At 37.1% G+C, this 27,100-nt stretch overlaps 1 protein-coding gene across 3 annotated transcripts in view; it reads left to right on the top strand.

Moving 5' to 3' along the window:
- lamb2l (laminin, beta 2-like) overlaps positions 1-25,658 on the top strand; it is a 38,421-nt gene extending 12,763 nt beyond the window's left edge. For all 3 annotated transcript variants that reach the window (XM_083569982.1, XM_083569981.1, XM_083569980.1), the window contains 33 exons: positions 1,074-1,243; positions 3,104-3,239; positions 3,995-4,068; positions 4,392-4,580; positions 4,696-4,759; positions 4,867-5,069; positions 5,272-5,392; positions 5,524-5,712; positions 5,845-6,024; positions 6,953-7,065; positions 7,164-7,243; positions 7,391-7,547; positions 10,400-10,534; positions 10,629-10,790; positions 11,541-11,662; positions 14,467-14,587; positions 16,364-16,556; positions 16,731-16,874; positions 16,963-17,194; positions 17,273-17,436; positions 18,004-18,228; positions 18,393-18,607; positions 18,710-18,806; positions 18,910-19,282; positions 19,417-19,601; positions 19,792-20,042; positions 20,178-20,393; positions 21,134-21,278; positions 21,450-21,657; positions 22,537-22,678; positions 22,834-23,010; positions 23,114-23,273; positions 25,155-25,658. In XM_083569982.1, the coding sequence (XP_083426108.1) occupies positions 1,074-1,243; positions 3,104-3,239; positions 3,995-4,068; positions 4,392-4,580; positions 4,696-4,759; positions 4,867-5,069; positions 5,272-5,392; positions 5,524-5,712; positions 5,845-6,024; positions 6,953-7,065; positions 7,164-7,243; positions 7,391-7,547; positions 10,400-10,534; positions 10,629-10,790; positions 11,541-11,662; positions 14,467-14,587; positions 16,364-16,556; positions 16,731-16,874; positions 16,963-17,194; positions 17,273-17,436; positions 18,004-18,228; positions 18,393-18,607; positions 18,710-18,806; positions 18,910-19,282; positions 19,417-19,601; positions 19,792-20,042; positions 20,178-20,393; positions 21,134-21,278; positions 21,450-21,657; positions 22,537-22,678; positions 22,834-23,010; positions 23,114-23,273; positions 25,155-25,288 (5,477 nt within the window). In that variant the 3' untranslated portion in view covers positions 25,289-25,658. The remainder of the gene's footprint in view (positions 1-1,073; positions 1,244-3,103; positions 3,240-3,994; positions 4,069-4,391; positions 4,581-4,695; positions 4,760-4,866; positions 5,070-5,271; positions 5,393-5,523; positions 5,713-5,844; positions 6,025-6,952; positions 7,066-7,163; positions 7,244-7,390; positions 7,548-10,399; positions 10,535-10,628; positions 10,791-11,540; positions 11,663-14,466; positions 14,588-16,363; positions 16,557-16,730; positions 16,875-16,962; positions 17,195-17,272; positions 17,437-18,003; positions 18,229-18,392; positions 18,608-18,709; positions 18,807-18,909; positions 19,283-19,416; positions 19,602-19,791; positions 20,043-20,177; positions 20,394-21,133; positions 21,279-21,449; positions 21,658-22,536; positions 22,679-22,833; positions 23,011-23,113; positions 23,274-25,154) is intronic.
- Positions 25,659-27,100: the final 1,442 nt, after the last annotated feature.

The following is a 27,100-nucleotide window of genomic DNA, read 5'->3' on the forward strand; positions in this document are numbered from 1 at the left end:
TTGTTTTTTATTTATTTATTCATTAGTGTTTAAAATAACAATTTGAAGACCTATTTGTTTTTTGTTTTTTTGTTTTTTTTTCCACACACAAGTCCAGTTTTTACTGCCACTTCATTTTAGCACTTTTGGCTAGCACCGTGGACTCTGAACAGATAATAGCTATTGAAACTTTAACTTGGTGAGAATACATGCATGCTTTTCTGTAACATTTACCTGAAACAGACTGTTTATGTGGTTAATGTTGAAGCCTTCATCATGCATATCAGACCAAGTTGCTGAGTGGGCCATGTATTTGATTAATTTCTGCCATTATTTTTATTTGAACCATTTATTTATAGTTTATCTACAAAATAATTAATGAATTTTGGTGAAATTAAATTAAATGAAAATCTCCACTGATACTGCTGGGTTTGCATTGTGTAGTTTGGTAACAGGTGTAAATGCCAGAGCTGCACGAGTATCACTGTGCACTGTGTATCCAGTGTCTTATCATTGCTTTGTTAGTTTTGTGGGACAGTGCCAGTTATTGAAGTCTTTTTTTTTTTTGTGGAAAAATGTGATACTTGGGTGGAACCAGTAACATGTACTATGTAGTGTGAATTGAATTGCGTCATCTCCCTGAAACAGCTCACCTTCCCCACATTGCTCAAACATTACTAAAGTCACTGATTATAAAATCCTCAGAAGAGCCAAACATCTTCACTGCATATTTTTACACTTACTTCAAGTTTGTTTGACTTGCCACCTTATGCACACATGAGCTCATAGATGGCCACAATTAGCCAGTGTCACTTTGACTGACAAAGGGCAGACAGTATGCTGTTTCTCTCACCTACTGTGTATGGTTAGTTTTCCTTTGTCAACTCCCAGATGGTTTTGCCATCACTTGAATTTGCTCGCTTGTGTCTATGTCATTTTCTGGTTTTGCTGGCACACAGTGAAAAATTCTTTAGGAAAGAACTTACATTTGAATATATTATACTTGCAGGTGTTTACAAAAGCACGTTTTAGCAAAGCATTTTTGTATTGCATGATAAAAATACTATGTTAATGGTTTGTTTCTCTCTCTGCAGTTTTCCATACTTTGGCACAGGATTTGCCATCAAGCCCACATGGCTGTTCAGACGGAAGCTGTTATCCAGCTACAGGGAACCTCCTAATCGGGCGAGCTGTTAACCTGACCTCCACCTCCACCTGTGGCTTGGAAACACCTGAGCAATACTGCATTGTTAGCCACCTGCAGGTAATCTCACTTGGAGTTCAATAAAACATATTTACACACGTTACATGTACATTAACATCCTCACAAAAAAGTGTATTGTCTGCTTCCGTATCTTTCGTTCTTTTTTTCCTGTATGCGTCTGTTTTGATTTCTTTCTTCTTTTCCTGAATACACTTCTGTTTTCTGTACAATGTGTTCTGATCTCATTCTTTGTAAACAATGTAGCCCCTTTTCACCCTCCCTCTTGCTTTTTTTGTACAGTTCTTCGTGCATGGTCTTGCCTAGTGTGTCTTGTCATCATCTGGTGTGCTCACTGGAAACATTTATTTCGTTTCACTGCATGTATACATAAAATCTATTACACTTTTAGTATATTACTTATAAGTCGAAATTTTCATATTGTATACATATAAAGCTTCACTTATAATATAATTATGATCCTGTTATATGCTGTATTTAACAGCACAGCTATTGTTTTTATAGTAGCATCTCGCTTACAATAATTTATATAGAATAGAAGATAGAATAGCCTTTATTTGTCACATATGATGAGAACAGCTAACTTGTCTTGTATATATTCTATAGCATTAAATATAACTTTAAATGGTTAAAAACCATAAAGTAAAGCTGATTAGAATTATCAACTCTATATCACATTACCCTGCTACAGATTATATTAGTTTAACAACATTGTCTGGTGTATGTTATTTCTTACTTAACATTATATCCATATTTCTATGTGAAATGTACATATTATAGGTAAATGGGATAAGGATACCACCCTATTAACAAGGAAAAGGACACTTTACCCCTTTTTTTCTAAGATTTTATTTTATTTTATTCTGACTCTAGTATTCAATAAATATATGTGTTTTAATGGAGTATGTGCCTGTGTTTCCAGAATTCATTTTTTGCATTTGAAAAATCACCATCCAGCCCATACTAAAAGGCTTAGGGTGCTCCAGGTGTTGCCTGCCAACCATCTGTCATCTGATTTGTGTTTCAGCCTTCTGTAACTGTCACCACCTTTCTCACATACATAAACATACATTTGATGCATCTTTCTCAATATATACTGTACAACATATGCCATACGTTCTAGTTTATTAATTAATTGCTGAACGACATAAATTAGATTTATTTAATTGAATTGTATTTATTTAATTACAATTTTTAAATTACATTACATTACATTCTCTCTGTAAACTGTGTAAAGCCATTCAGTTAAAATGAATCTGTTTTTTCTGTTACTCACAATTAATACAAAAGTCTGGTTGGCTTGACATATATCTGTGTGTCTGTGTGTGGGGCCTGCAGGCACATGCTTACTACAATGGAGACTTCCATCTGTTTGGTTTATTACTATGATGAAAGCAGGGTTAGGAACAGAAAGTGCTGTTCATTGTGCAACCTTCACATTAGTGTTGTCATGCTGTAAACAGCAGCAAAAGAGCAGAGCAGAATGTATGCAGAAGGCACTATAGTATCTGTGAAAAGCACTTTCAGAACAAAATCCAGGGTGAGGATTAGTCACATTGTTTCAGAAGCTCTAACCCATGAACCTTTTCATAGCCAGGTCGCTGTTGGAGATTTCGTTTCCCTGGACAACAACCCAGTTTAGACAAAGTGATCTGGCTGTATTCCATTTAAGCTCTCTGCTTGGCTCAGGACTCGGACTCTGAAGGCCAAACTGGGCCCTGTTCCTGTACTTGCTTCCTATTAAGACATTTTAGTCAGATTTGTTTTCGGGTGTTGTGAAAACTAACTTAGATTTCAACAAAAATTATGAAACTAATTTCTAGGCAATATTAATATAGTAATGTTTTAAGAGAATTTGAGCGTCTACATTTTTAATATCTTTTACATTCTTTTGCACTGCAGCAGTCAGACAAGTGCTTCACTTGTGATTCTCGAAGACCCTACGACGCCAATCATCACAGAACCAGCCATCGCGTGGAGAATGTCATCTACCTAAAAGACAGTAGCGAAAATCTTACATGGTGGCAATCTGTTAACGGTTAGTATTAAGTCACACACCATTATTAATTGCAATTTAATTTAGTTGTAATTTTTCTAATCTATTTTACAATAGTGTTATAACAGGCTGCAGGCTTTGTAAAGGGGCTTTTTGATGGTTAAATGTCTTAGCTTCCTCAGGCATTTTTTGGAGCCTTTTATGAAAGAAAAGAACCTGCTTTCAGGGTCTACCTAGAATATTTAAGGATCAGCCAAGATGGACAGAGATAAACAAAGCCAAATAAAATGATGATGCACCTAAGCGGGTTAAGTTTTTTGCTTTTGGATTTGGTTTCAAAAAGTATCAAAAACATGGTCTCATATGAGTACTCAATCTGGTAAAAATGGTATTGATGCATGGCTTTTGGTGCTACCTTTATGCTTTTTTAAAAGTGTTTGCATACACTACAGACAGAAAACAAAAAATATAAGATTAAATCTTCAAAAAATTTTATTCTTAAAGAAACATTATGATACGTTAATGTGCGTTATATAATAAGTAAAATAAAAAAAAAGATTGCTGAAATCTAGTACACCTTCATTAAGTTTCAGAGAAACCTTAATGAAGTAATGTGAAAGATAAAATGCTCTTCTTTTACTTGTAATTAATCTAACATTGCAGATTAGCAATGTTTTCAAAGCATGATTTCAAAGCAAAAGTTTGAAATAGTTAGTATAAACCTGTTTTTGTTAATCAGTGTGTTTCTCTGAAGGAGACTTTCAATTTCCTTATTATCTTTGTTTGGTCGTTTTTAGGAGAGGAGCGTGTTAGCATCAGACTTAATCTGGAGACAGAGTTCCACTTCACTCACCTCATCATGAAGTTTAAGGTACATATAAATAACTTTTATTATACCACAGCACTATTGAATTCACAAAACTGTCAAATGGTTTTCATTCATTCTCCTATAATGTATCCTACTAGCTGGCATAATATTAATGTGCATTGTAATGAAATAACATTTCTATAGCAACAACTCATTCACAGTGTTTTGTATGGTGGAAACTAATATGAGACTAATAATAAACATGCAACTTTGGCACAATGGTTATGACTCTATTCAGATGGATGGGGAATCAAGCCCCAGTACTATCAAGTTGCACTATGCCATGTCTAACCCAGTGTTCTGACCCTATCCCTATATTTATTCAGACATTTAGACCCGCAGGAATGTTGATTGAGCGCTCTATGGATTTCGGACGTTCGTGGAGGCCGTACCGCTATTTTGCTTACAACTGCACTAGGACCTTTCCTGGAGTGCCTACCAGGGCGCTGCAGTTCATCGATGATGTGATCTGTGAGGACCGATATTCTAACATCGAGCCATCCACAGAAGGAGAGGTGAGGGTGCATTGAAGTAAATTTGTCAGTTTTATAACCTGATTTTGATAAATGCAAACAATTCTAAATCTTTGCTACCATTTAACAAGAAACGCTCCATATGGTTTTATTTCAGGTCATCTTTAAAGTGCTTGATCCTGCAATTCCTGTCAGCAATCCTTATAGTCCTAATATTCAAGGTGAGCACAGTGTATTGCTGATCTGTATAATACTGAATAAACACTTTCTTAACAGGTTGGTGTTCAATGTATGTATTATAATAGTACCATTTGTTTTTCATGTGTAGACCTGCTACGAATCACTAACCTGAGGATTAACTTCACTAAACTGCATACTCTTGGTGATAACCTGCTGGATCGTCGCCCTGATGTGCAACAGAAATATTATTATTCGGTGTATGAGTTGGTGGTGCGTGGCAGCTGCTTTTGTTATGGCCATGCCTCTGAGTGTGCTCCAGTTCCAGGAGTACACACTCGGGACAGTGGCATGGTGAGCTGGCACTAATAATCTTAAATTAATTTGATCAAGGATTGTTTTTTCGTCTCATGCCTGCAAATATAGATGAATTCACAGAGCGCATAAATAGTAATGAGATTTAGGTCAGGTTTTTTCATCTGATCTGTTTTTCTATTAAATTAGATATTTCTATTTGTGACAGAATATTTAATGAGGCTCTTTTGTGATTGATCAGATTCACGGGCGCTGTGTGTGTAAGCATAAGACAGTGGGTCTGAACTGTGAGCGCTGCAAAGATTTCTTTCACGATTTGCCTTGGAGACCAGCTGAGGCAAATAACCCACACACTTGCAGAGGTATAACATACACATGTACAAAATATCCATGCACAATTTTTTTTCTGAATTTATATAACAAAGAAATCTCCATTAATGAATGAATGAATACATTTATTTGTTTGTTTGGTTTATTTTTTTACTCTAACCAGAGTGCAACTGTAATGACCACTCGAACAAGTGTCATTTTGATATGGGGGTGTATCTGGCCACGGGCAATGTCAGTGGAGGGGTGTGTGAAGACTGTCTTCATAACACCATGGGCCGCAACTGTGAAACCTGCAAACCCTTTTACTACCAGGACCCAGCTAGGAATATCAGAGACCCCTACATCTGTGTTCGTAAGTCTGTGTCTGCTCAGTTGTTTATTAATGATCTTTGATTAATGCAAATCCTATGCATTTATTTGTTCACTCATTCACACTGAATTGTTTATTTATCATGTTCGTTTCCTTCTGCTATCCGGTGTTCAGGGTGTGATTGTGATCCAGTGGGTTCTCAGGATGGAGGGAGGTGTGACAGTCATACTGATTTGTATCTCGGATTGATTGGTGGTCAGTGTCGCTGTAAGCCAAACGTTCAGGGTCACCGATGTGACTACTGTAAAGATGGTCACTATGGCCTTAGCCAAAACGACCCTCTTGGATGCCAACGTGAGTATGTTTGGCTGCATGCTTATTGTATTATAGAATTTATTTTAAATGGAATCAATTAACACATTTCTTTCAGAAATCTTTGCAGATTTAAATATTAACAAATTAATTAGATATATATTCAAAACCTTGACTAAGGTACTGCAAATTACTTGTTTGAATTATCCTGAAAGAGCTTTAGAACCTGACTTTGGATCACCCATTGCAATTTTAATTCATTTGACATGACATAGAAAGGCACATGCCTATATGTATAATGGACCTCTACTTACAGTGCATGTCTGACCCAAATCTAAGTCATGGAGTCTAAGGAACTCTTTGTGGTTGTGTTGAGAAATAGATCTGGGTGTTTAAAGTTCTGGGTGAGCATAAAAATTATCTGCTTACATAAGACAATAATGTAATAATTTGGACTGAACAAGTGATTCATTAGACAATAACCAGGTCTGCTAATAACTAATGCCACATCTGTTTTGAAGCATGATGGTGGCAGCACCATATTATAGGGCTGCTTCTAAATTGCAGGGAGACTGGTCTGGATTAAATCATTGATCATTAACCACATACAGAGAAGTCCCTAAAGAAAACCTTAAAAACTAAGAATCTTTTTTTTTCTGGCAATCTTTAACTCAGACCTTTGTCTAAGTTATAGGTTTAACTCTCTCAGCATGAAGCATGGTAGATAAGACAGTGCCAGAGTTGCTTTAGAACAAGTAAATGGCACTAAGTCACTCAGTCAAAGCTGTGATGTTAACCCAAGAAAATGGCTCTATGAACAGAACTTAATATTGCAGGATTTGTCAGAAATATTAGCAGAAACTGCCTCAAAAGTCCATGTATGCTAAGTCTAGAAACACTTTTAGGCAACATTATGCAGGATTTATATTTGTCTGTTTGTGACATTTGTTCTAACAAATATTTGCAACAGCATGTAACTGTGATCCACGTGGCACCAGCGTGATGGAACAGTTATGTGACCATATCAGTGGGGACTGTTCGTGCAAGAGACATGTGACAGGTCGCTACTGTAACCAGTGCATAGTAAGATTTTTCACATTCTACAAAGGTTTCGTACTATGTACAGTGCTGTAATTGCTCAAACCTTAGTGGTTCATAATTTTGCATGTGTGTCCCTGTAGCCAGATTACTGGGGACTCAGTAATGACCTTGAAGGCTGCAGACCTTGTGAGTGTGATTTTGGTGGATCATTCAGCAAAAGGTCAGTTTTACAATAATTGGCTCATAGAAATTATGCGATTATATCACATTTGTAATATGTATGTGACAAGTAAACAACCTATTTATATACTAAATTGTATTCAGTAGTTTTGAATATTACTGAACACTGCTACTCCAATGTTTACAGCTGCAGAATGGACAATGGTCAGTGTGATTGTCGGGCTCACCTCATTGGACGACAGTGTTCAGATGTGGAGCCTGGGTATTTCTGTGCCGCTCTTGATTACTACACGTATGATGCTGAAACAGCAGAGGGACATTCTCCCAACAGCGCTAATCTGCCTGTGAGTACTACAAACCAACATTAGTGCAATATGCCAGAAAAAGAAATAAGAGAAATAAAAGATAAATAGCTGTGCATTGATCTGGGAAAAAACACTGGATTCAAGTAACAAGATGAAAATCAGCTTATGACACAAAACTTTGAAACATTTTAACCCTTGAAAACATAATTATAGTACACCTTCACTAAACAATACAAATTGTACACATTCCTGTGTTATGTATTTATTCATATCACATAAATGTGGAACCAGTTGCAGTATTGTCCTTTAGCAAAATGTCCAAGTTTTTTTATAACTGTTTCTTTTAACATTGCTTTAAAGTGATTTGATGGTGTACATAAATTGCAAATAATTTTATGGTCAGTTTTTGAAATTTGCCCATTTAGCTACAAGAGCATTAGTGAGGTCAGGAAGTGGTGTGATTTTTTATCATGTGACACAGTTATTGAATGAATTTATTTATAAACACTTTCCATTGTTACCCAGATGAGGATGGGTTCCTTTTGAGTCTGGTCACATAATCACATAATTCATCACATAATTCAGCTCAATTCAGTTTAATTCAATACCTGAATCTATACATTTATTAATGAATTCATTTAGCCCTATAAATGTAGCCCTTATCTGCACACCAGATCACCTGACAATGGTGCCCCTGAGAAAACATGATGAAGAAACCTTGAGAGGAGCCAGACTCAAAAGGAACCCATCCTCATCTGGGTAACAATGAAAAGTGTTTATAAATAAAATCATTCAATAACTGTGTTATTGAAGGGATTGAAGGGATTCTCGGATTTCTCTGTATTTTGATCAAGAAAGAAATCAGAAAAGCTAAAGTAAAGCCTCTTTTCTAAACAAAAGGGACCCTCATACTCCGCTATGCTGTTCCTCAAAATATAGACAAAACAGCTCGGCTTAACTTGATATCAGAGTCACCATATCACTTGTGAGCCCTCAGGGCAGGCCCAGACACACACAACTACACAAAACACCAAAAAATGGAATGTAAACTTTGAGGCACACTGTGGATTGGGTGGTGTATTCATCTAGACATGTGTCACTGAATCCACAATGTGTTATATTTCACAGTGGATAAGTGTTTTGTACTATGAATACATTTAACGAGACTATGGCTAATAAAGTCAATCAAACATTTTTAATAGGTAATGGACTAGATGTCATTGCAATAGTGGGCTGTTTGTAGGCTGTTTTAACTGTTCAAGAAAAAGACATGCAAACTGCCTGGGGATCTGTGAAATTACACAGGAACACAGGACAGTAACACAGGAGCTTTGAGGATGGATTTGGACTGTATTTAATGTCAACAGTCTGCTACACTGACTCAGGTCTACACTTTGCATTTGATCACCATCCCTGCACACCTCAAATCCGTTTAGCTGTAACAAATGGTAATTCGGTGCCATTTAGATGAGGATGGGTTCCCTCTTGTGTCTGGTTCCTCTCATGGTTTCTTCTTAATGCAATCTCAGGGAGTTTTTCCTCGTAACAGTTGCCACTGACTTGCTCATCAGGGACAAACTTACACTTATAAAGAACAATTGTATTTATTCTGCTTTAAGACAATGTCCATTGTTAAAAGTGCTATACAAATAAAAATTAATTTAATTGAACTATTCATGGGCTTCAAATCAAATGTTCTACTGCTTTTTTTGGCTTCATTGCTAAGTAAATTAGTGTTGGTAATTAAATAATTGAATAAGTTGTTTCTGAATCTGAGGTCTCAGCACAGTGCTAAACCTTCTTATGACATTGGAAACAGGATGTGATGTGTACAGCAGCATCAGGGAGGTTTTTTCTGTTTAACTCCATTAGCATCCAATAACAAACTTGATCTGCTATTTGAGCTGACAAACACTGCTGATCTTACTCTAAACTAGCTGTTGGATTGTATAGAGCTCCAAAAGCACTTTTAAACAGCACTGGTTACAAAAACTTGATTATAAAATCAGCTTAATCAAGCCTGAAATAATTTTATAAAAATTATTACTAATTGGCATCTCCTTATTATCCACCACCACTATACAACCCCTAGTAATAATATGCTGGCAGTGCAGTGATTGTCTAATTATGCACTTTTTACTGTTCTAGGAAAATGACAGTGATGGTTTTTGCAATACATGCATACAGAAACACTGAACTGTCACTATACTATATAGATGTAGTGACCCAGAATAACTTTGGAAAACAAAGAAGGTGCCAGAATGTCAGGTGCAGTTAGATATGCCTGCTTCACATTGAAAACCTCTCATCATCATCTCCTCTCTCTCTCTCTCTCTCTCTCTCTCTCTCTCTCTCTCTCTCTCTCTCTCTCTCTCTCTCTCTCTCTCTCTCTCTCTCTCTCTTTCTCTCTCTCTCTCTCTCTCTTTGTGTGACTTTATATTTGTTGTTTTTTACATAAATACACTTTATCAGCTATTTTTTTACACATTCCTTTATTGCTGGACTGTCATAATACCACCAAATCTCAGGCACTCACACTTCAGGCCCTCACAGTTTATATCCATCTCTCATTCTCGCTCTCATTCACTGCAGTCACCTCTTTACTTTAATGTTTTTTTATAAACATAATGTGCATAATGTAATTTTTCCCTGTATCCATTTGAAGTTCCTCCAAGCTATTTGGTTTTCTCTCAAAAACATACCAGTAGGTGGATTGTATAACTATAACACTAGATTTAAATATGTGTGCTGAACCCAGTGTACCCAGAATAGGTTTAAGAACTAGAATAATCCTACCCAGGATAAAACACTTACTTAAGATGAATGTATGAAACAATTATATTGATAGATGTCACCTCTATGTTCTGCTTTATTTCTTTGTTTCTCTTTAGGGCAAAGCGCGCCCTCTGGCTGTCAGTGACTGCACACAGCATCTCAGTAGCCAGCTGAGGAGACTTAGGCGCCATGGGCACATCACCCAGCAGCAGAGGGCGGCTCTAAAACGTATCCGGGCACTTCGGCAGACTGTGAGTTCTGATCCTGCTGCATCTGCTCTAAACATTTGGAGGTTGTAATTTGTTTTACTTGAGTGTTCATTTTCTGGGTGTTATCTTCCTACAGCCTGATGTGACCATTGCAGACAGAGAGAGACATATAGATCAGATGGTCACCTGGACTGGGCCAGGCTTTGCTCGTGTTAAAGACGGTGCTGGCCTTGTGTTTACCATCGAAAACATTCCCTATGCCATGGAGTATGACATCCTGATTCGTTATGAACCGGAGGTGTGTAGCTGGGATTTTCTTTGCAGGTTTTACTATGCAATATGGCTGTACATGTATTCGAAGAATAGAAATGCAGAAGGTGTTAGAAGAGTCAAAGTAGTAACTGCACAATAATTCAGTTATATCTCAAGAGTATATCAATTATAAATACATTTTGGACAAAATTTTTAAAGCTTTTAAAGCCTTTTATAGCTAAAAATCTTTGCTTTGGGCAGCTGAAATGTCTTTATGTTGGTCTCCGCTGGATAATCTGGAGTTTATTATACTCGTGTATACTCCTGGTGAGATGCAAACATTGATTTGCTGAATTTGTATGATAAGCTTACTTTACAACCTATTACCGACTGCTTATGTGCTATAAAAACTAGGAAAATCAACCCATCACCATTTGATCGCTCATAAATGTTCATGTTGCATTATTACAGCTGTGGACATACTAGGTATAAATTGTAGCTGTCTGGACAACAGGTCTAGACTATTTTGCTTATCTTGTGGAATAGTCATGTTTATGCAATTTGAATACATACATGTTCCAACAGTTAATATGAAATGTAAATTATTCTAATTTTTCTTATTATTATTGTCTTTATTACTACCATTATTATTAATCTTTTTTGTTGTTTTTGTGAAATTTTTTTTGGTTTGTTTTGTTTTAATAGCCTTTTTATTGTTATACATTATTATCTGATTACTAATAATGATCCGTATTTTTTATTACCAAACATAAAACATTTTTACGCACTTACACAGTCTACCGAGGACTGGGAGGCCATAGTGAGTGTCAGAACTATGTTACTGTCCACCAGCACTCGCTGTGGGAACCTTCTGCCCACCGAGCAGCTCTACACTGTCTCGCTTCCACACAACAAGAGGTAACATCACTTTTATTTACACATAAATAAATATTAAAAGTGCATTATCTGTTCATATGTGTAAATAAATAATAATAATTTGTTTCCTTTTATTAAAAAAAAAATTACATTCAATTGCTGAAAATGAACACAAGACTATCTGTGAAAACTAAACCTAATTATTGCATTTAATTGCCATATTACATAAAAATGCAAATACTAATATAAAAAAAACATAAATGAAAATATAATTTTTTTTTAAATGACTTCAAAAATGGTTAACACACTGTACAGGGTTTTGGTTTGAAATGATTCTCGTTCCTCCATTTTTATTATACAGCATCTTCTATGTTGTATGGAAGCCCATTTATACCACATAATAAAAAGTTTGCCTAATTCTGACTTTTTTCTCGCAATTCCGACTTTATTTCTCGTAATTCTGACTTATTTTCTTGCAGTTCCGACTTTAAAAGTTTATGTTTAAAAAACAAGCTAAAGACTTGTGACAGAAAACTTACTCCCACTACCAATAGGGGCTCCTTAAAAAATGTAAAAAACATCTCAATAATATACAAAAAATTTACAATAAATTACACAGTATCAACATACACCAATACCATACACTTTAATAATAAAAAAAATCAGTCCATTTAATCCATCCCAGAGCATCTGTCATAAAAATGCATATGATTTTTAAAATTAGTATTTAAGTCTTTTAAGAGTCAGCTCTACCACAAAGTTACACACATTTATCATTCTAAAACATTTACAACTTATTCATCAAGGTACCAAGATGAAAGGCTTAAAGTTGGTAAAGTAAAGGTGAAAATTTAGTATTACATTCATAACCATGACCTACATTTCACAATGATGATCCAAAAGATGGAACATCAAATATTTATTAAAAAAGCTAAAACCCCTACACATAAAACCACATAGTTTAGTGAGATTTTGTGAGCTGCTATAGTTAATATTTTGTTGTATTTTCTTATTTCTATTGTTATAAAGAGCGATTATTTATAGATGTATATAGTCATGGTCACACACATAAGTGTGTTGGGGAGACTAAATACCTAAATATATTTGATTGTAATTTCACCTTTATGCACAAGGAATTGTCAGAACTGTTGCTATAGAAAGTTTATTAACACCTTCTGCTTATCAGAATCTAGAATTTTTCTTTGTACACAGGGGGTTAAGGTGACTGTCACTGTTAACCAGGTCCAGCTCTGGTGTTGTTTTGGGAGGATTTCTGCGTATTTCAGCACAGCCGAGTGCTTGTGAATGGTGATACAATATAGCTAATCAAATCACTGATCCAGAACCAGGATCTTTTTCAAAGCTTTTAGAGCAGATTAAACTCAGTGAGAAACTGAACATCTTTTTTTTCAAGAACTGACCGAATTAAAAATAGGACATGGGGTATTTCAGGTCAGGTGCGTTTGATGTATTTGTGTGAATATTTTTAACTCAAAGTAACTAAAAGCAGTGCCGTATGATCCAAGAGCAGCAAAATGGAACATTTTATTGGATGCGTCATTATTTCAAATCAGACAAATTAGTTATTGCCATTTTATAACTCACTAAAAATCATTAGATTTGATCTTTTGAACTTTGAAGATCGGAATTTTAGAAGTTGTTTTTTCTTTCCCAAAACAGTTATAATTTTTTTTTTTTTTACTATAAACTGGTATTCTTTTATAAATTGTACTCTAATGTAATACCCATGCACTAATGTACATACACAGAGCTGTGTGCACTGATACCCTACCCTAGTGACTTTCCATGTAAATAGCTGGCAAGAGCTTCCATGAGGCAACTGTTGGAAATGACTAAAACCCAATACTGTGAAGCTTGAAAGCACGAAAGGAGTATGCTAAAACTGAGTATTATAAAAGTTAAAGCAGGTTAAGCCTTGTAAGAGACCTGATCAAAGTAACTGTAATTTCCTCAGGGTTGGATGTGAATGGATCACTAGAGCATGGCTTCTTCTCCTGCTGTGTCCTGCTGCTGTGACTCTAAGGCAGAACCAATTAGGATAAACCGACAAATCTGTGTGTGTGTGTGTGTGTGTGTGTGTGTGTGTGTGTGTGTGTGTGTGTGTGTGTGTGTGTGTGTGTGTGTGTTTGTGTGTGTGTGTGTGTGTGTGTGTGTGTGTGTGTGTGTGTGTGTGTGTTTGTGTGTGCGTGTGCGTGTGTGTGCATGTGTAGATAGGGTTGATTGTTATTATAAAATGATTATTTGTGGGTTGTAACATAATTGACACATACACATACAGGCCAACTGATGAAGAATATAAAATGTATTATATTCTTTCGATATATTCTTTAAATAAAGGCATCATTATATTTCCATATTTAGCCAACTTAGATATTACATGAGCTATTCCCTTATGTAGTTTAATCACATTTCATTGGGTATGAGATGCTCAATTTAGTTGATTTGTTGATTTGACAGAAAATTGTATCTTAATTAAATAATTTAGGGTTGTTATTCTTTCAGGCTTTATGTTTCTACGGTTCTACAAAACTCATTTCAACAGTAAATCTTATATGCCGTATTTACCTTTAATTGGAATTTATTATACAGTATTTGTGTTGTGCTTACTAAAACACAGTTTCTTCTCTCAATGAATTTGAAGTCTGTTTTGTCATTTTTGTTCTATGATGTTCCAAGGCCAATCTTCTGTAGTCTATGTAAGAGAGACACAAAAAAAAGACTTTTTGCTGTCGCTTTTGTTTTGTAGACTACACATGATAAAAAGCCTGTACCAGTGTGTGTGAATGAACATCATGCATTTACTAACACTGCTGAACTTTTCACAGGCACGTCCTAATGCCCCAGCCTTTTTGCTTCGAGCCCAACAACCGTTATGTGGTGGCCATCCGCTTTCAGCGCCATGCTGTATCTTACAGACACCACAATGCTCACATCCTCGCTGACTCGGTTAGGACACACACTTACTTATCACTATCTATTAAACAGTCAGGACATATGCTTTAACCACTAATAAATCATTAAATATGTTTTTCAGTTTTTGTTATCTAAACTCTAAAGAAAACAGTTTTCTAAAAAACTAATTTGGATTTCATCTAAATATTTCAGAATGATTATGATTACCTATTAGCCTTTATATCCTTTATATAAGGTCCCCTGGTGGTCTAGTGGTTAGGATGTGGTGCTCTCACCGCTGTGGCCCGGGTACGATCCCTGGTCAGGGAACCAACCCCAGCCACTCTCAGTGCCGGTCCCAAGCCCGGATAAATGGGGAGGGTTGTGTTAGGAAGGGCATCCAGCTTAAAAACATGTGCCAATCAAACATGCGGATGATCCGCTGTGGCGACAACTGATGGGAGAAGCTGAAAGAAAGTTATTAGCCTTTATATAAACATGAAAACCAATTTGTGTTAAATGACTAATATTGAACATATTATATTTATTATATTGACATTCTTGCTAACTTATTTCTGTTTTTTTGAAAACTTTTCTCAAAAGAAATAAAACATTATATTTTAGTTGTGATTTTTTTTTTATACATTTTGCCTTGTTCAGGCATTTCTTATATTGAGTTATCAGCCTATATTTATGCAGTTATTCTGGTCTGCTCTTTAATACTGACATAAAAAATCAGATTTTAAGTAATTATGTGTAGTTTGTAGTAGGGTTATGTCGTTAGTGATTGTAATAGTAATTGTATAGTAGCAGATCGCCATCTTGTGGATTAAATATGTACTCAATTAAGGGTGCGAATTTATTTTGCATGCTTCAACACGAAATAATATGTGCTGGAGCTGGAAATTTAAGTTAAACTCAAATAAACGTAGAATGAGTCCTACTTAGCAATAAATAAGATTTGCTATGATCCATTTATTGCTCCATAAGCTGAAGAAATTTAAAACTATATTAAGGTTTAAATAGATTTTCCAATCGCTAAAGATTTTTGAGGGGTCGCCAAGCGCACTCTTGATTTGTTTTTTTTTTGTTGTTGTTTTTTTTTTTTATTAAATAATTAATTAAATTTATAACAGCATAAGTAATTGAACAGAACACTAAATAATTATTGTTATGTAAAAAAAGTATTGTTGTGTTTTAACCGATGTATGTTTTTAGTTTTTAGAATACAAAACAAAAAATACAATAATAGGTTAATTATTTGATTGAACAATATTAATGTTAATAGATTTTAATTCGCTCCTGTTGTTTATTCATTAGTTAGTATTAGAATAGCAGAGCCTGAAAAGAAAAGTCTGTCCTTGTAAACCCTTGCATGTTGTTACATATTTTGAAAGTAATTAGTAAAATGCATAGATTTGTTTGATATTTACATTAACCGATTAAAATGTTAATGCTGCTATTTGTTCGTCAGGTTTAGGGAAAAAGAGTTAAACCTGTTGTAGGGGAAAAATCCTTATGAATCGTTGCAAATTGCACTAATTGTTTTCATTTAGCTGTTTTTGCATTTATTAAAACTGTATACAACTGACTGTCAGATTAAATGAAATGTGTTTGCTAGTGTGTTTGAATTGAGGGTGGCATGGGGGTCGTTAAAAATGTTTAATGTTAAATTAGGGGTCTCCTGAAAAAAAGATTGGGAATCACTGAAGAAGACTATATTTATGTTTAAATGAAACCACTCATTTGCTGCTCATTGTACCCTGACCCTTATAATTTTCTTTCATTTTGATTGACACTCGATCTTTGTATCTTATCTATCCTCTCTAGCTGGTTTTAATCCCTCGTTATGAAGAGCTGGCAGGGTTTATGGGTAATGATCCACTTGCTGTGCAGAGGCGAGAAGAAATGGTGCGCTACATGTGTGTGGACTCCTTTATGGTTAAGCCCATGCCAATTCTGGCTGAGATGTGTATCAAATTGATCTGCAGCATCTCTTCTCTCATGCATAATGGAGCACTATGTGAGTTTTTAAGCACCTTGTTTTAAAAGCCAGGTTTTTTTTAGTTACAGTGGTCAAAGCCAAAAAAATATGATTTATTATTATACATTATGTAATAAAAATCACATTGTAATTGGTGTTTCTGTGCTGTTGTTTATGCTAACTCTCTCTTTGCTGTTTTTTTTTCTATCATAGCTTGTCACTGTGATCCTCAGGGTTCACTGAGCACTGAATGTAAAAAGATCGGAGGTCAATGTACATGTAGACCTAATGTAATTGGTCGTCAGTGTAACCAATGTGCACCAAGAACGTATGGATTTGGACCCTATGGGTGCACTGGTACGTAGACAGCCAGGGAGTTATCAGTGATTTATTATTTTATTTTATTATATTTAGTATTTTATTAATTCCTTATTATTTCCTTCAGCCTGTGACTGCCACCGTGATGGCTCTGATTCTCAGCAGTGTCAAAGAGTTACAGGGCAGTGCCCTTGTAAGGCTGGGGTGTTTGGGCGGCACTGTTCTGAATGCCAGCCTGGTCACTGGGGCTTCCCTAACTGCAGGCCATGTCAGTGTAATGGACACTCAGAAACCTGTGACCCTCACACTGGCACGTGCCTTAACTGCAGAGACAACACAGCAGGCCATTTGTGTGAGAGGTTAGTCTTAATGTTTCACAGCTGAAAATGTGTTTATTTGATGCGGTGCACATAACTTAGCGTATTACCCTACTCTAGGTGCACAAATGGTTATTATGGTAACCCAGTGTTGGGTTCAGGAGAGCAATGCCGTCCCTGTCCATGCCCAGGAAACCCAGGCAGTGGGCATTCAAATGCAGATTCCTGCCACATGCAACATTCCACCAACCAAATTATCTGCCAATGCAAGCAAGGATACTCAGGTCAGTTTCACTACGATTTAAGTGAAGGAATGAATGATTTAAATAAAATGAATCAATCAGTCAATCTTTTAGTTAACCAGCCAGTTACAGAATCATCCCTCCAGCTCCCTGTAATTCTTTAAATTTTCAACACGTGTATAATCCATATTTACTGGGGCACTGGAAAATGAGCAGCTTTCCAGCTAATTTCCCTAATAAAAAATTTCAACAGGACTGCATTGCGTACTAGTTGTTCTAAAAAACCTCAGAAATGTTTATTATAAGCAAGATACCCATTCTTAGTGCATGCATGACAAGCATTGTTTGAATTCAAGTCATGATATTTTGAGACATGTTTTAGTTTTGGCTTTATCCACACCTCTATTCCATTACCAGTCTGTTACTGGTTGTATTCACTTCATTTGTTGAGCTAAGATTAGTTTGCCTTCTCATACCTGCGTTAAATTTTTCTTTACAGTCTTAATGAATATAATATGTTTTGGGGCTTTAATACTTATTATATGTCAGTTATAGCTTCATATCCTGTTTACAATGTAAATTTCAACGATGGCATTGTATTTCTATCAGGACATCGCTGTGATCACTGTGCTCCGGGTTATTATGGTAACCCAGAGGAAAAAGACGGAGAGTGCCGGCCATGCGAGTGTAACGGGAACATTGTTGCTGAAGACCCCGACTCATGTGACCGTAACACAGGAGAGTGCTTGAAGTGCCTGTACAACACAGACGGACCCTCATGCTCTGAGTGCAAGTCTGGCTACTTTGGCAATGCCCTGACCAGGACCTGTAGGCGTGAGTGTAACAAAAATCTCAGATGATTTACATATTTTCTCTTGCAACTGGATATTTTAAATCTACTTTAGTGTTTGCGCTTTCTCATGAGTTTGGCTTTTAATATGAATGCACTTTTAATTGCTTTCTCATTAATGTTTGGTTTGTGTGCCTCTGTTCATCAGGCTGTACATGTATGAAATTGGGAACAGACGAGGAGTACTGCAATGATGAGATGTGTTACTGTAACAAACAAACTGGTGCATGTCCCTGCAGGCCCAACGTTGTTGGCCATAACTGTGACCAGTGTGGCCCAAACCACTGGAACCTGGGCATGGATTATGGCTGTGAAGCTTGTGAATGCCATTTACAGAGCAGCTTTAGTTCACAATGCAACCTGGTATGACTGTAAATGCATCTTCTTACCATTTTTAAGTCTGGACACTGGCTTTGAAAGAATGTGATTCATCACTTACAACACTTTCCTCTTCCATGTTTGTAGATCAGTGGACAGTGTCACTGCCGGCCTGGTTTTGGAGGCAAACAATGCACCGAGTGTGAGCTATTCAACTGGGGTGATCCAGCAGTGCACTGTGAGGGTAAGAGTTTACAAAACTTCAGCAAACATGCCCATTTTCACAACAACACAGGCTAGCGAACATGTTAAATGGGTTAATTCTTGCTTTCTTCTGGTTTGGGCAGAGTGTAGGTGTCACAGCCAGGGATCAGTGTCTGGTCAGTGTGACCGTATCACAGGGGCGTGTCCATGCAAAGAGTGGGCAGCAGGCCAACACTGTGAACAGTGTGCTCGTGGTTTTACCGGACATTTCCCAAAGTGTGTGCCCTGCCACCCCTGCTTCCAGCTTTGGGACGACATTGTGTGCCAAGTCAAACATGACATGAATAGGATCCGCTTTATCATTACCAAGATCTTGGAGATGGGCGAGGTGCCCGGTGTTGGCCACACCCATATCCATGAGTTGGAGCAGAAGCTGGCTGACATCCACAAGCTGATCCAGGATGGAGAAGCAGACAGGATTTACCAGTTGATCAATCAGGCCCTTGACGACTTAAGGTAATACTAATATCACACTGACCACTAGAGGGCACTGCTGTACAACACAACCTGGCAGCCATATCATACTGTACGTTCAAACGTTTTTTTAGAATTAAATGAAGAGCATAAATCTTAACTTCTTATTGATTTAGGGCTGAAATAGCTGTAACTGATGGACGTTTGATGGGTGCAGAAAGAGAACTGAATGTGACAGAAGAGCATAACAACCTTCTAAAAAACAATGTGACATCACTTGAGAAAGAGTTCAGAGATCTGAACACAACCCTTAATCAGTGGCGCAGAGAGTTGGAGAGTTACATCAGTGGAGGAATTACAGGTAAACCCGTAAAGAGGGTGTTCACAATGTAATCACATTTATCACATGACATTATGAAAGCCTCTTATAATGTGTTAAAGGTTTTTTTTTTGCAGTATTTAGAGAATTGTAATATATGTATATATAAAATATATATTTAAATCAGTACATCAAAATAGAATTTTGATATACTTTCTCCCTAACTGCCCAGATCTGCTCAACAAAGTGCGGAAATACTACCAAGAGTCTCTGAACGCAGAGCAGAGATGCAATGCATCTGTTTTTGGGTCCCAGAGTCCCGTGGAGCAGTCTCAACACACACGCAACCTCACTGAGACGCTGCTGGACCAGTGGAGGGACAAGTTTATACGTAATGTCACAGCTCAAAAGAAGTCCCTGTCTGAACTTGAAAAGAAAGTAAAAAAAGACATGAGTAAGAAAGTCCATCACCTAAGCCAAAAGGTAGATAGTCTGTAAGGACAAATTGCTCATGCTAAAATACTAACATTACCTATGTTGTATTTTACTTTGATGTCAGACAGATATTTGTCAGAAATTGGTAGCATTATACTTAATTTTCATGTGCATGCTTCTCAGGTGTGTGGCAGCAGTGGCAATGCAAGTGCTGATGGTTCATGTCTAGACAGCCTTTGTGGAGGTGTTGGATGTAAGGACAGTAATGCTACACTGCTGTGTGGAGGGCCACACTGTAACGGCACTGTTGGCGAGTCAATCAGGGCATTGGAAAAAGCCAACGATGTGAAAAAGAACCTGACAGGTGTTAGCGACGACATTATGAACTTGGCAAAAAAGGTGTGTGTGTGTGTGTGTGTGTGTGTGTGTGTGTGTGTGTGTGTGTGTGTGTGTGTGTTTGTGTGTTCAAATGAATGCTTGTGGATTTAGACAAAAAAAAATGCTTCTTGTAAATGGTTTAAATATGTTTTTTATTTGATGTATAATTAAATCTGTGCATTTCAAATTTAAGAAAATATGTCTGTATTTTGCATAAATTTATAAATTGTTGTCTACATTTGTAAAGTCTATGGCTGAATGCATAATTATTTCCATTCCTAAAGTCTTCCAGTAAGCAAAACAAACACCTATTAATTAAAATATGGTAATATTATAGTCAGTAACATTGATGTGGTATTTATTATTATTATTATTATTATAATGTTAATATTATTTTTTTAATTGTTATTATTATTATTATATTATGAGATAGCTTAATTTTTAGCTCTTGCTATGTGTGATGAATAATTCATCTATATGATGGTATTACACCATGGTGCAATCATTATATGCGTGAATGGGAAGCAGAGCAAACAGTTCATTATTTACTGATGTTCGTATTGGATGTTCAAAACAATCTTTTAATACAGTTTTACTTGCTAAACATTTAGGGAAGCACATCATAACAGTAAATCATCAGCAGTTTATGGATTGCAAAAGAATGCCTTTAGATTTTCATATGCAAATGCAGTTAAAACATTTCATGGCCCATTTTTTTTTTTTAACGATTGTTCTCAATCTCTTCATGATCCTCATCCCAGCTCCAGGACATTGCCATGCTCACTGAGAATGTGAAGGCCCAGGCAATGAACACTCTGGACAAAGCAAAGAAGAAGAAAGAGCACTTTGAAAAATCCAATAAGGAATTGAAAGATTTTATCCAAAAAATCCGAGACTTCTTAACTGGTTAGTGAGTTTTCCAACTTTCTCTCTGTGCAGAATATATTGGGTTAAATTGGGTTTTATAAATGACTGGAAATGTAAACATATGTGTTAAATGATCTTTTTTGAGTAAGTAAGAGATTAGTTTGTTGTTTGTGACTGAGAGTACAGATGTGATGATTTTGTTGTTTTCAGAGGAAGGAGCAGATCCAGAGAGCATAGTGAATGTGACAGAAAAGGTTTTGGCCATCACTCTGCCAGTCAATTTGACTCAAGTGAACAATATAGTTCTGCAGATAAAAGAAAGCATTGCCGACCTCACTGAGGTGGACGTTGTCTTCAACTACACCACTGAGCAACTGGCCAAAGCCAAGGATCTGCTTGATAGAGCCATCAAAGAACAGTAAGAGAGAGAGCCACATGAAGAAAAAGACACACGCCTTTCTGTATTTATGCTTTGTTTAATTATATAAAATATTGCAGGTATAGCAATTTTTTTCTTTTACATGTGATATTACTCAGGTCCCCTGGTGGTCTAGTGGTTAAGATGCAGCGCTCTCACCGCTGCGACCCGGGTTCGATTCCCGGTCAGGGAACCATCCCCAGCCACTCTCAGTGCCGGTCCCAAGCCCGGATAAATTGGGGAGGGTTGCGTTAGGAAGGGCATCCAGCGTAAAACATATGCCAAATCAAACGTGCGGAGGATCCGCTGTGGCGACCCCTGACGGGAGAAGCCGAAAGAAACTATATACATGTGATATTACTCACTTAACTTTTTTATGCCACACAGACTGTTTGCCTATTTTAGAAATCTGCTGAAATCTTTACATTCAGCAGTCTCTGGAGTTTTCAATGGTTGAGAAAAATATTTAGGAGAAAAAGAGTGACAGTTTTACAACTCAAGTTAACAATCTTTATAATCGAGGCAAATATAAGTATCTCAGAATGTGCAAACCAACGTGCAAACCTTTTGTTAGCCATAAACCTGAATCTGGGGTTACAATGGGCACCAGCAAACTGGACAAATAAAAAAAAAATTAAAAAAAACACATTATCTGGTCTGACCTTCCTGTCCAGCTCCATTTTTAGAGATTTTTGCATGGCACTGTTGTCATCTGATTGATGAATTGCATGAATGTGAGGGTGCACAGGTGGATTGTGAATCTATAAGTATATGTAAAGCAATAGGACAGTCTTTTAATGTGTGTACGAATTGTGAGAACAAGGCCCAGTGTCTGCAATTTTTGACAGACTATGTACGTCGTGGTTTGTGTTTGTACAGGGAAAATGCAAAGACAATTAGTGATGTTATTAACAAGACTAAAAAGGCCATGAACACCACTGAAGAGGCCATAGAGAAGGCGAGGACAACAATAGAGCAAGCCTTGGAAAATCTCAACAGCACACAGAACGTCATTACAATGGTATAGCATGTCCTTAAGTTTATGTACAAGCATTGTGTTTGGTGGTGTTTTCATGTATTACTGCACTTATTCGGCAAAGCTGTGTGCGTTACATAATGTTTGCGTTTCTTTGTTTTCTCGTATCTATTTTGTTCTTATCAATTACTTTTGACCAGGTGGACGGCAAGCTCTCAAATTTAGAAGCCAGTCTTATGGATGTGATGATGCGTTTGGCTAATTTATCTCAAGAAGTGGATTTTTTGAAAAATAAGACAGAACAAAACAGACAGCAGGCAGCCGAAGCCAAGGCAACCTCAGACAATGCCACTCAAGCTGCCTCCGAGCTACAAAAGGTACACTTGTTAAATACAGTCACGACTTCACATTTTCTGTCTCAATATCTTTAGACTGAAGTTACAGGTGTGTACATATTTTTTGTGTATATGTTTGTTCCAGGACTTATCACATGTTGAGAGTCGATATAAAGAACTAAGAGATAAGATTGATTCGTTGGGAGGAACAGCACCAAACAATATTACCCAGAAAGCACTGGACATGAAGAATGAGGCAGAGGATCTTCTCAGGAAGGCCAACAGAAACATGGAAGACCTTAAAAGTAAGTTTTTATAGAACCCTGAGTAAGACACCTCACTCTGCCATCAGCCATGCCTCAGGTTGGTGGTTACATGCATGATTGGTCAAGGAGATTCTGTCTTTGTATTTCTTATTTTGTGTATTATAAGTAAACTTGGTATACTGAATATAAATTTAATAGTTTAATAATATATAATAATATATAATAATAATAGTTAACTCACATGCCGTATCTATATTCCTTGACATAGCTCAACTAAAATTGACACTGTAAAAATAGCAAACTTCATTTGTTGAGCAAACAAATTAGCTAGTGGCATCTCTCTGACTGTTATCTCAGCTTTCAGATCCACAACATCCATGATAATCAGAAAACATTTTGCCTTGAATATGTCCACAAACACTAGCAACAAACTTGTAAGCTTTAAGAGACTTGCATGCCTTCAATTTCTTCTTAGTGTAAGTACTCAGATTTTAGGAGATATCTATATGTGGCCAGTCATTGCAGGCGAGTGGTATAGTGGTAACCCATAATAATATACAGATAATATTTTAACCAACATCAGGAATAAAGCTGATCAGTCACACCATGAAGTTATGGGAAAGAGTAGTGGAAGCCAGGCCGAGTGAAGAGGTGACCATCTGTGAGCAACAGTATGGTTTCATGCAGAGGAAGAGCACCACAGACACATTATTTGCTTTGAGAATGTTGATGGAGAAGTATAGAGAAGGTCAGAAGGACTTGCATTATGGATTTGTGGAAAGCATACGACAGGGTGCAGAAAGAGGAGTTGTGGGATTGTATGAGGAAGTCTGGTGTGCCAGAGAAGTATGTGAGGGTGGTGCAGGACATGTATGAGGACAGTGTGACAGCAGTGAAGTGTGCAGTAGGAACGACTGGTTCAAGGTGGAGGTGGGACTGCTTTAAAGATCAGAAATGAGCCCTTTCCTGTTTGCAGCAGTGATGGACAGGTTGACGGACGAGGTCAGACAGAAGTTTCCATGGACTATGATGTTCACAGATGATATTGTGATTTATGGTGAGAGTGGGGTGCAGGTTGAGAAGAGCCTGGAGAGGTGGAGGTACGTGCTGGATAGAAGGGGAATGAAAGTCAGTAGAAGTAAGACAGAGTACATGTGTGTAAATGAGAGGGAGGAGTGGAGTGCAGTGGAGTGGTGCAGTTGCAGGGAGAAGAGGTAGAGAAGGTGGAGGAGTTCAGGTACCTGGTGTCAAGAGTGCAAAGTAATGGAGAGTGTGTTAGAGAAGTAAATTAGGGTGGAGTGGGTGGAGGAGAGTGATAGCAGGAGTGATTTGTGATAGTAGGGTATCTGCAAGAGTGAAAGGGAAAGTTTATAGGACTGTGGTGAGACCTGTGATGTATGGATTAGAGCAGTGACATTGAATAAAGGACAGGAGGTGGAGCTGGAGGTAGCAGAGCTGAAGATGTTGAGGTTTTTGTTGGGAGTGACGAGGATGGACAGGATTAGAAACAAGTTTATTAGAGGGACAGTGCATGTAGGATGTTTTGGGAACAAAGTGAGAGATGCCCGATTGAGATGGTTTGGACATGTACAGAGGAGAGACATGGGGTATATAGTTAGGAGAATGCTGAGGATGGAGCCACCAGAAAGGATGAAAAGCGGAAGGCCAAAAGGAAGATAATGGATGTGGTGAAGGAAGACATGCAGGTAGTTGGTTTGAAAGCGGGAGATGTCGAGGACAGAGTAGTATGGAGACGGATGATCATCTGCTGTGGCGACCCCTAATGGGAGCAGCCGAAAGAAGAAGAAGAAATTCTATATAATTCTTCAGTTAAGATTATGGTAGCATAAGAAGCATCAGGTTGTTGGGCTACTGTGCAGTCAGTTTTCACATGACACTTTTTTGTTTGTGTGTTTGTAGAGCTGGAGCGAAATTTGCAGAAGAATGAGCAAAGAATGCAACAGCAGCGGGAAGAGCTGGCAGAGTTGGAAAGAAATGTTACGGACATTCGAGATTTCATCAGGGGAAAAGTCAAAGCCTATAACACTTGCTAGTAGAGAACAATTCATATCGTTCAGCACATGAGGATTTAGTTTAGCCTACCACATCAGTACAGTTCTGTTAATGTCTGTTGAATTTATTTTGTTTATTAAATGAGACTTGTATTGAATGTGACCACTTACTTATACTTAACTGTTTACTCAAAGAACTGAAAAGGGCTTATGAAACAGAAAACTGTTTACCTTTAGACTGTAACTGATAGCAAAAAAAAAAAAAAAAAATGATTGACCGAATTTGAGTTTATTTATGCAAATGGGGTATTTAAAAAATATATATTATTATTTTTATACTACCTGCAAGAAAATGAAAGCAAATCTGCCACATTGTAATGTTATGGAATTAAATGAAACTTTTTATGTTTAAGGTGCTCAGGTGTTTTTATTGTTGTTTTTTTAAAGAAAATGTTACCTCTATTTTTAGGCCATTTAGAAACATTTCAGTTAAACTTCTCAAAAAGGAATTCTCTTTATTACTGTAATGTGAGTGAATTGCTGAAGTTCTAAATATACATTTGATACATTACATATACATTTGAAACAAAATTTGGAATTAAATTCCAATGAGGCTTCCGTGATTTATTTTTTTTTTTACACTTTTTGTACTTTTACAATTCTGGTCTTGAGTCTGCATTAGAGTGCCAGCAAAATGTTCTTGGTGTGAAAATCCTCTTCAAATAAGGATCATTGCACTTTACGACTTTATATCGTGCATTCATATCCAATACTCTCAATAACATTATACACACATACATATATATATATATATATATACAGTGCCTTGCGAAAGTATTCGGCCCCCTTGAACTTTGCGATCTTTTGCCACATTTCAGGCTTCAAACATAAAGATATAAAACTGTAATTTTTTACAGTTTTACAACAAGTGAGACACAATCATGAAGTGGAATGAAATTTATTGGATATTTAAAACTTTTTTAACAAATAAAAAACTGAAAAATTGGGCGTGCAAAATTATTCAGCCCCCTTAAGTTAACTTTGTAGCGCCACCTTTTGCTGCGATTACAGCTGTAAGTCGCTTGGGGTATGTCTCTATCAGTTTTGCACATCGAGAGACTGAAATTTTTGCCCATTCCTCCTTGCAAAACAGCTCGAGCTCAGTGAGGTTGGATGGAGAGCATTTGTGAACAGCAGTTTTCAGTTCTTTCCACAGATTCTCGATTGGATTTTCTGAAGAAAAGCAGGCCCAAACCATGATGCTGCCACCACCATGTTTGACAGTGGGGATGGTGTGTTCAGGGTGATGAGCTGTGTTGCTTTTACGCCGAACATAACGTTTTGCATTGTTGCCAAAAAGTTCGATTTTGATTTCATCTGACCAGAGCACCGTCTTCCACATGTTTTGTGTGTCTCCCAGGTGGCTTGTGGCAAACTTCAAACGACACTTTTTATGGATATCTTTAAGAAATGGCTTTCTTCTTGTCACTCTTCCATAAAGGCCAGATTTGTGCAGTATACGACTGATTGTTGTCCTATGGACAGAGTCTCCCACCTCAGCTGTAGATCTCTCCAGTTCATCCAGAGTGATCATGGGCCTCTTGGCTGCATCTCTGATCAGTCTTCTCCTTGTATGAACTGAAAGTTTAGAGGGACGGCCAGGTCTTGGTAGATTTGCAGTGGTCTGATACTCCTTCCATTTCAATATTATCGCTTGCACAGTGCTCCTTGGGATGTTTAAAGCTTGGGAAATCTTTTTTTTATCCAAATCTGGCTTTAAACTTCTCCACAACAGTATCTCGGACCTGCCTGGTGTGTTACTTGTTCTTCATGATGCTCTCTGCGCTTTAAACG

Source organism: Silurus aristotelis (assembly GCF_946808225.1).
Source record: "Silurus aristotelis genome assembly, chromosome: 19".
Classification (NCBI taxonomy): domain Eukaryota; kingdom Metazoa; phylum Chordata; class Actinopteri; order Siluriformes; family Siluridae; genus Silurus; species Silurus aristotelis.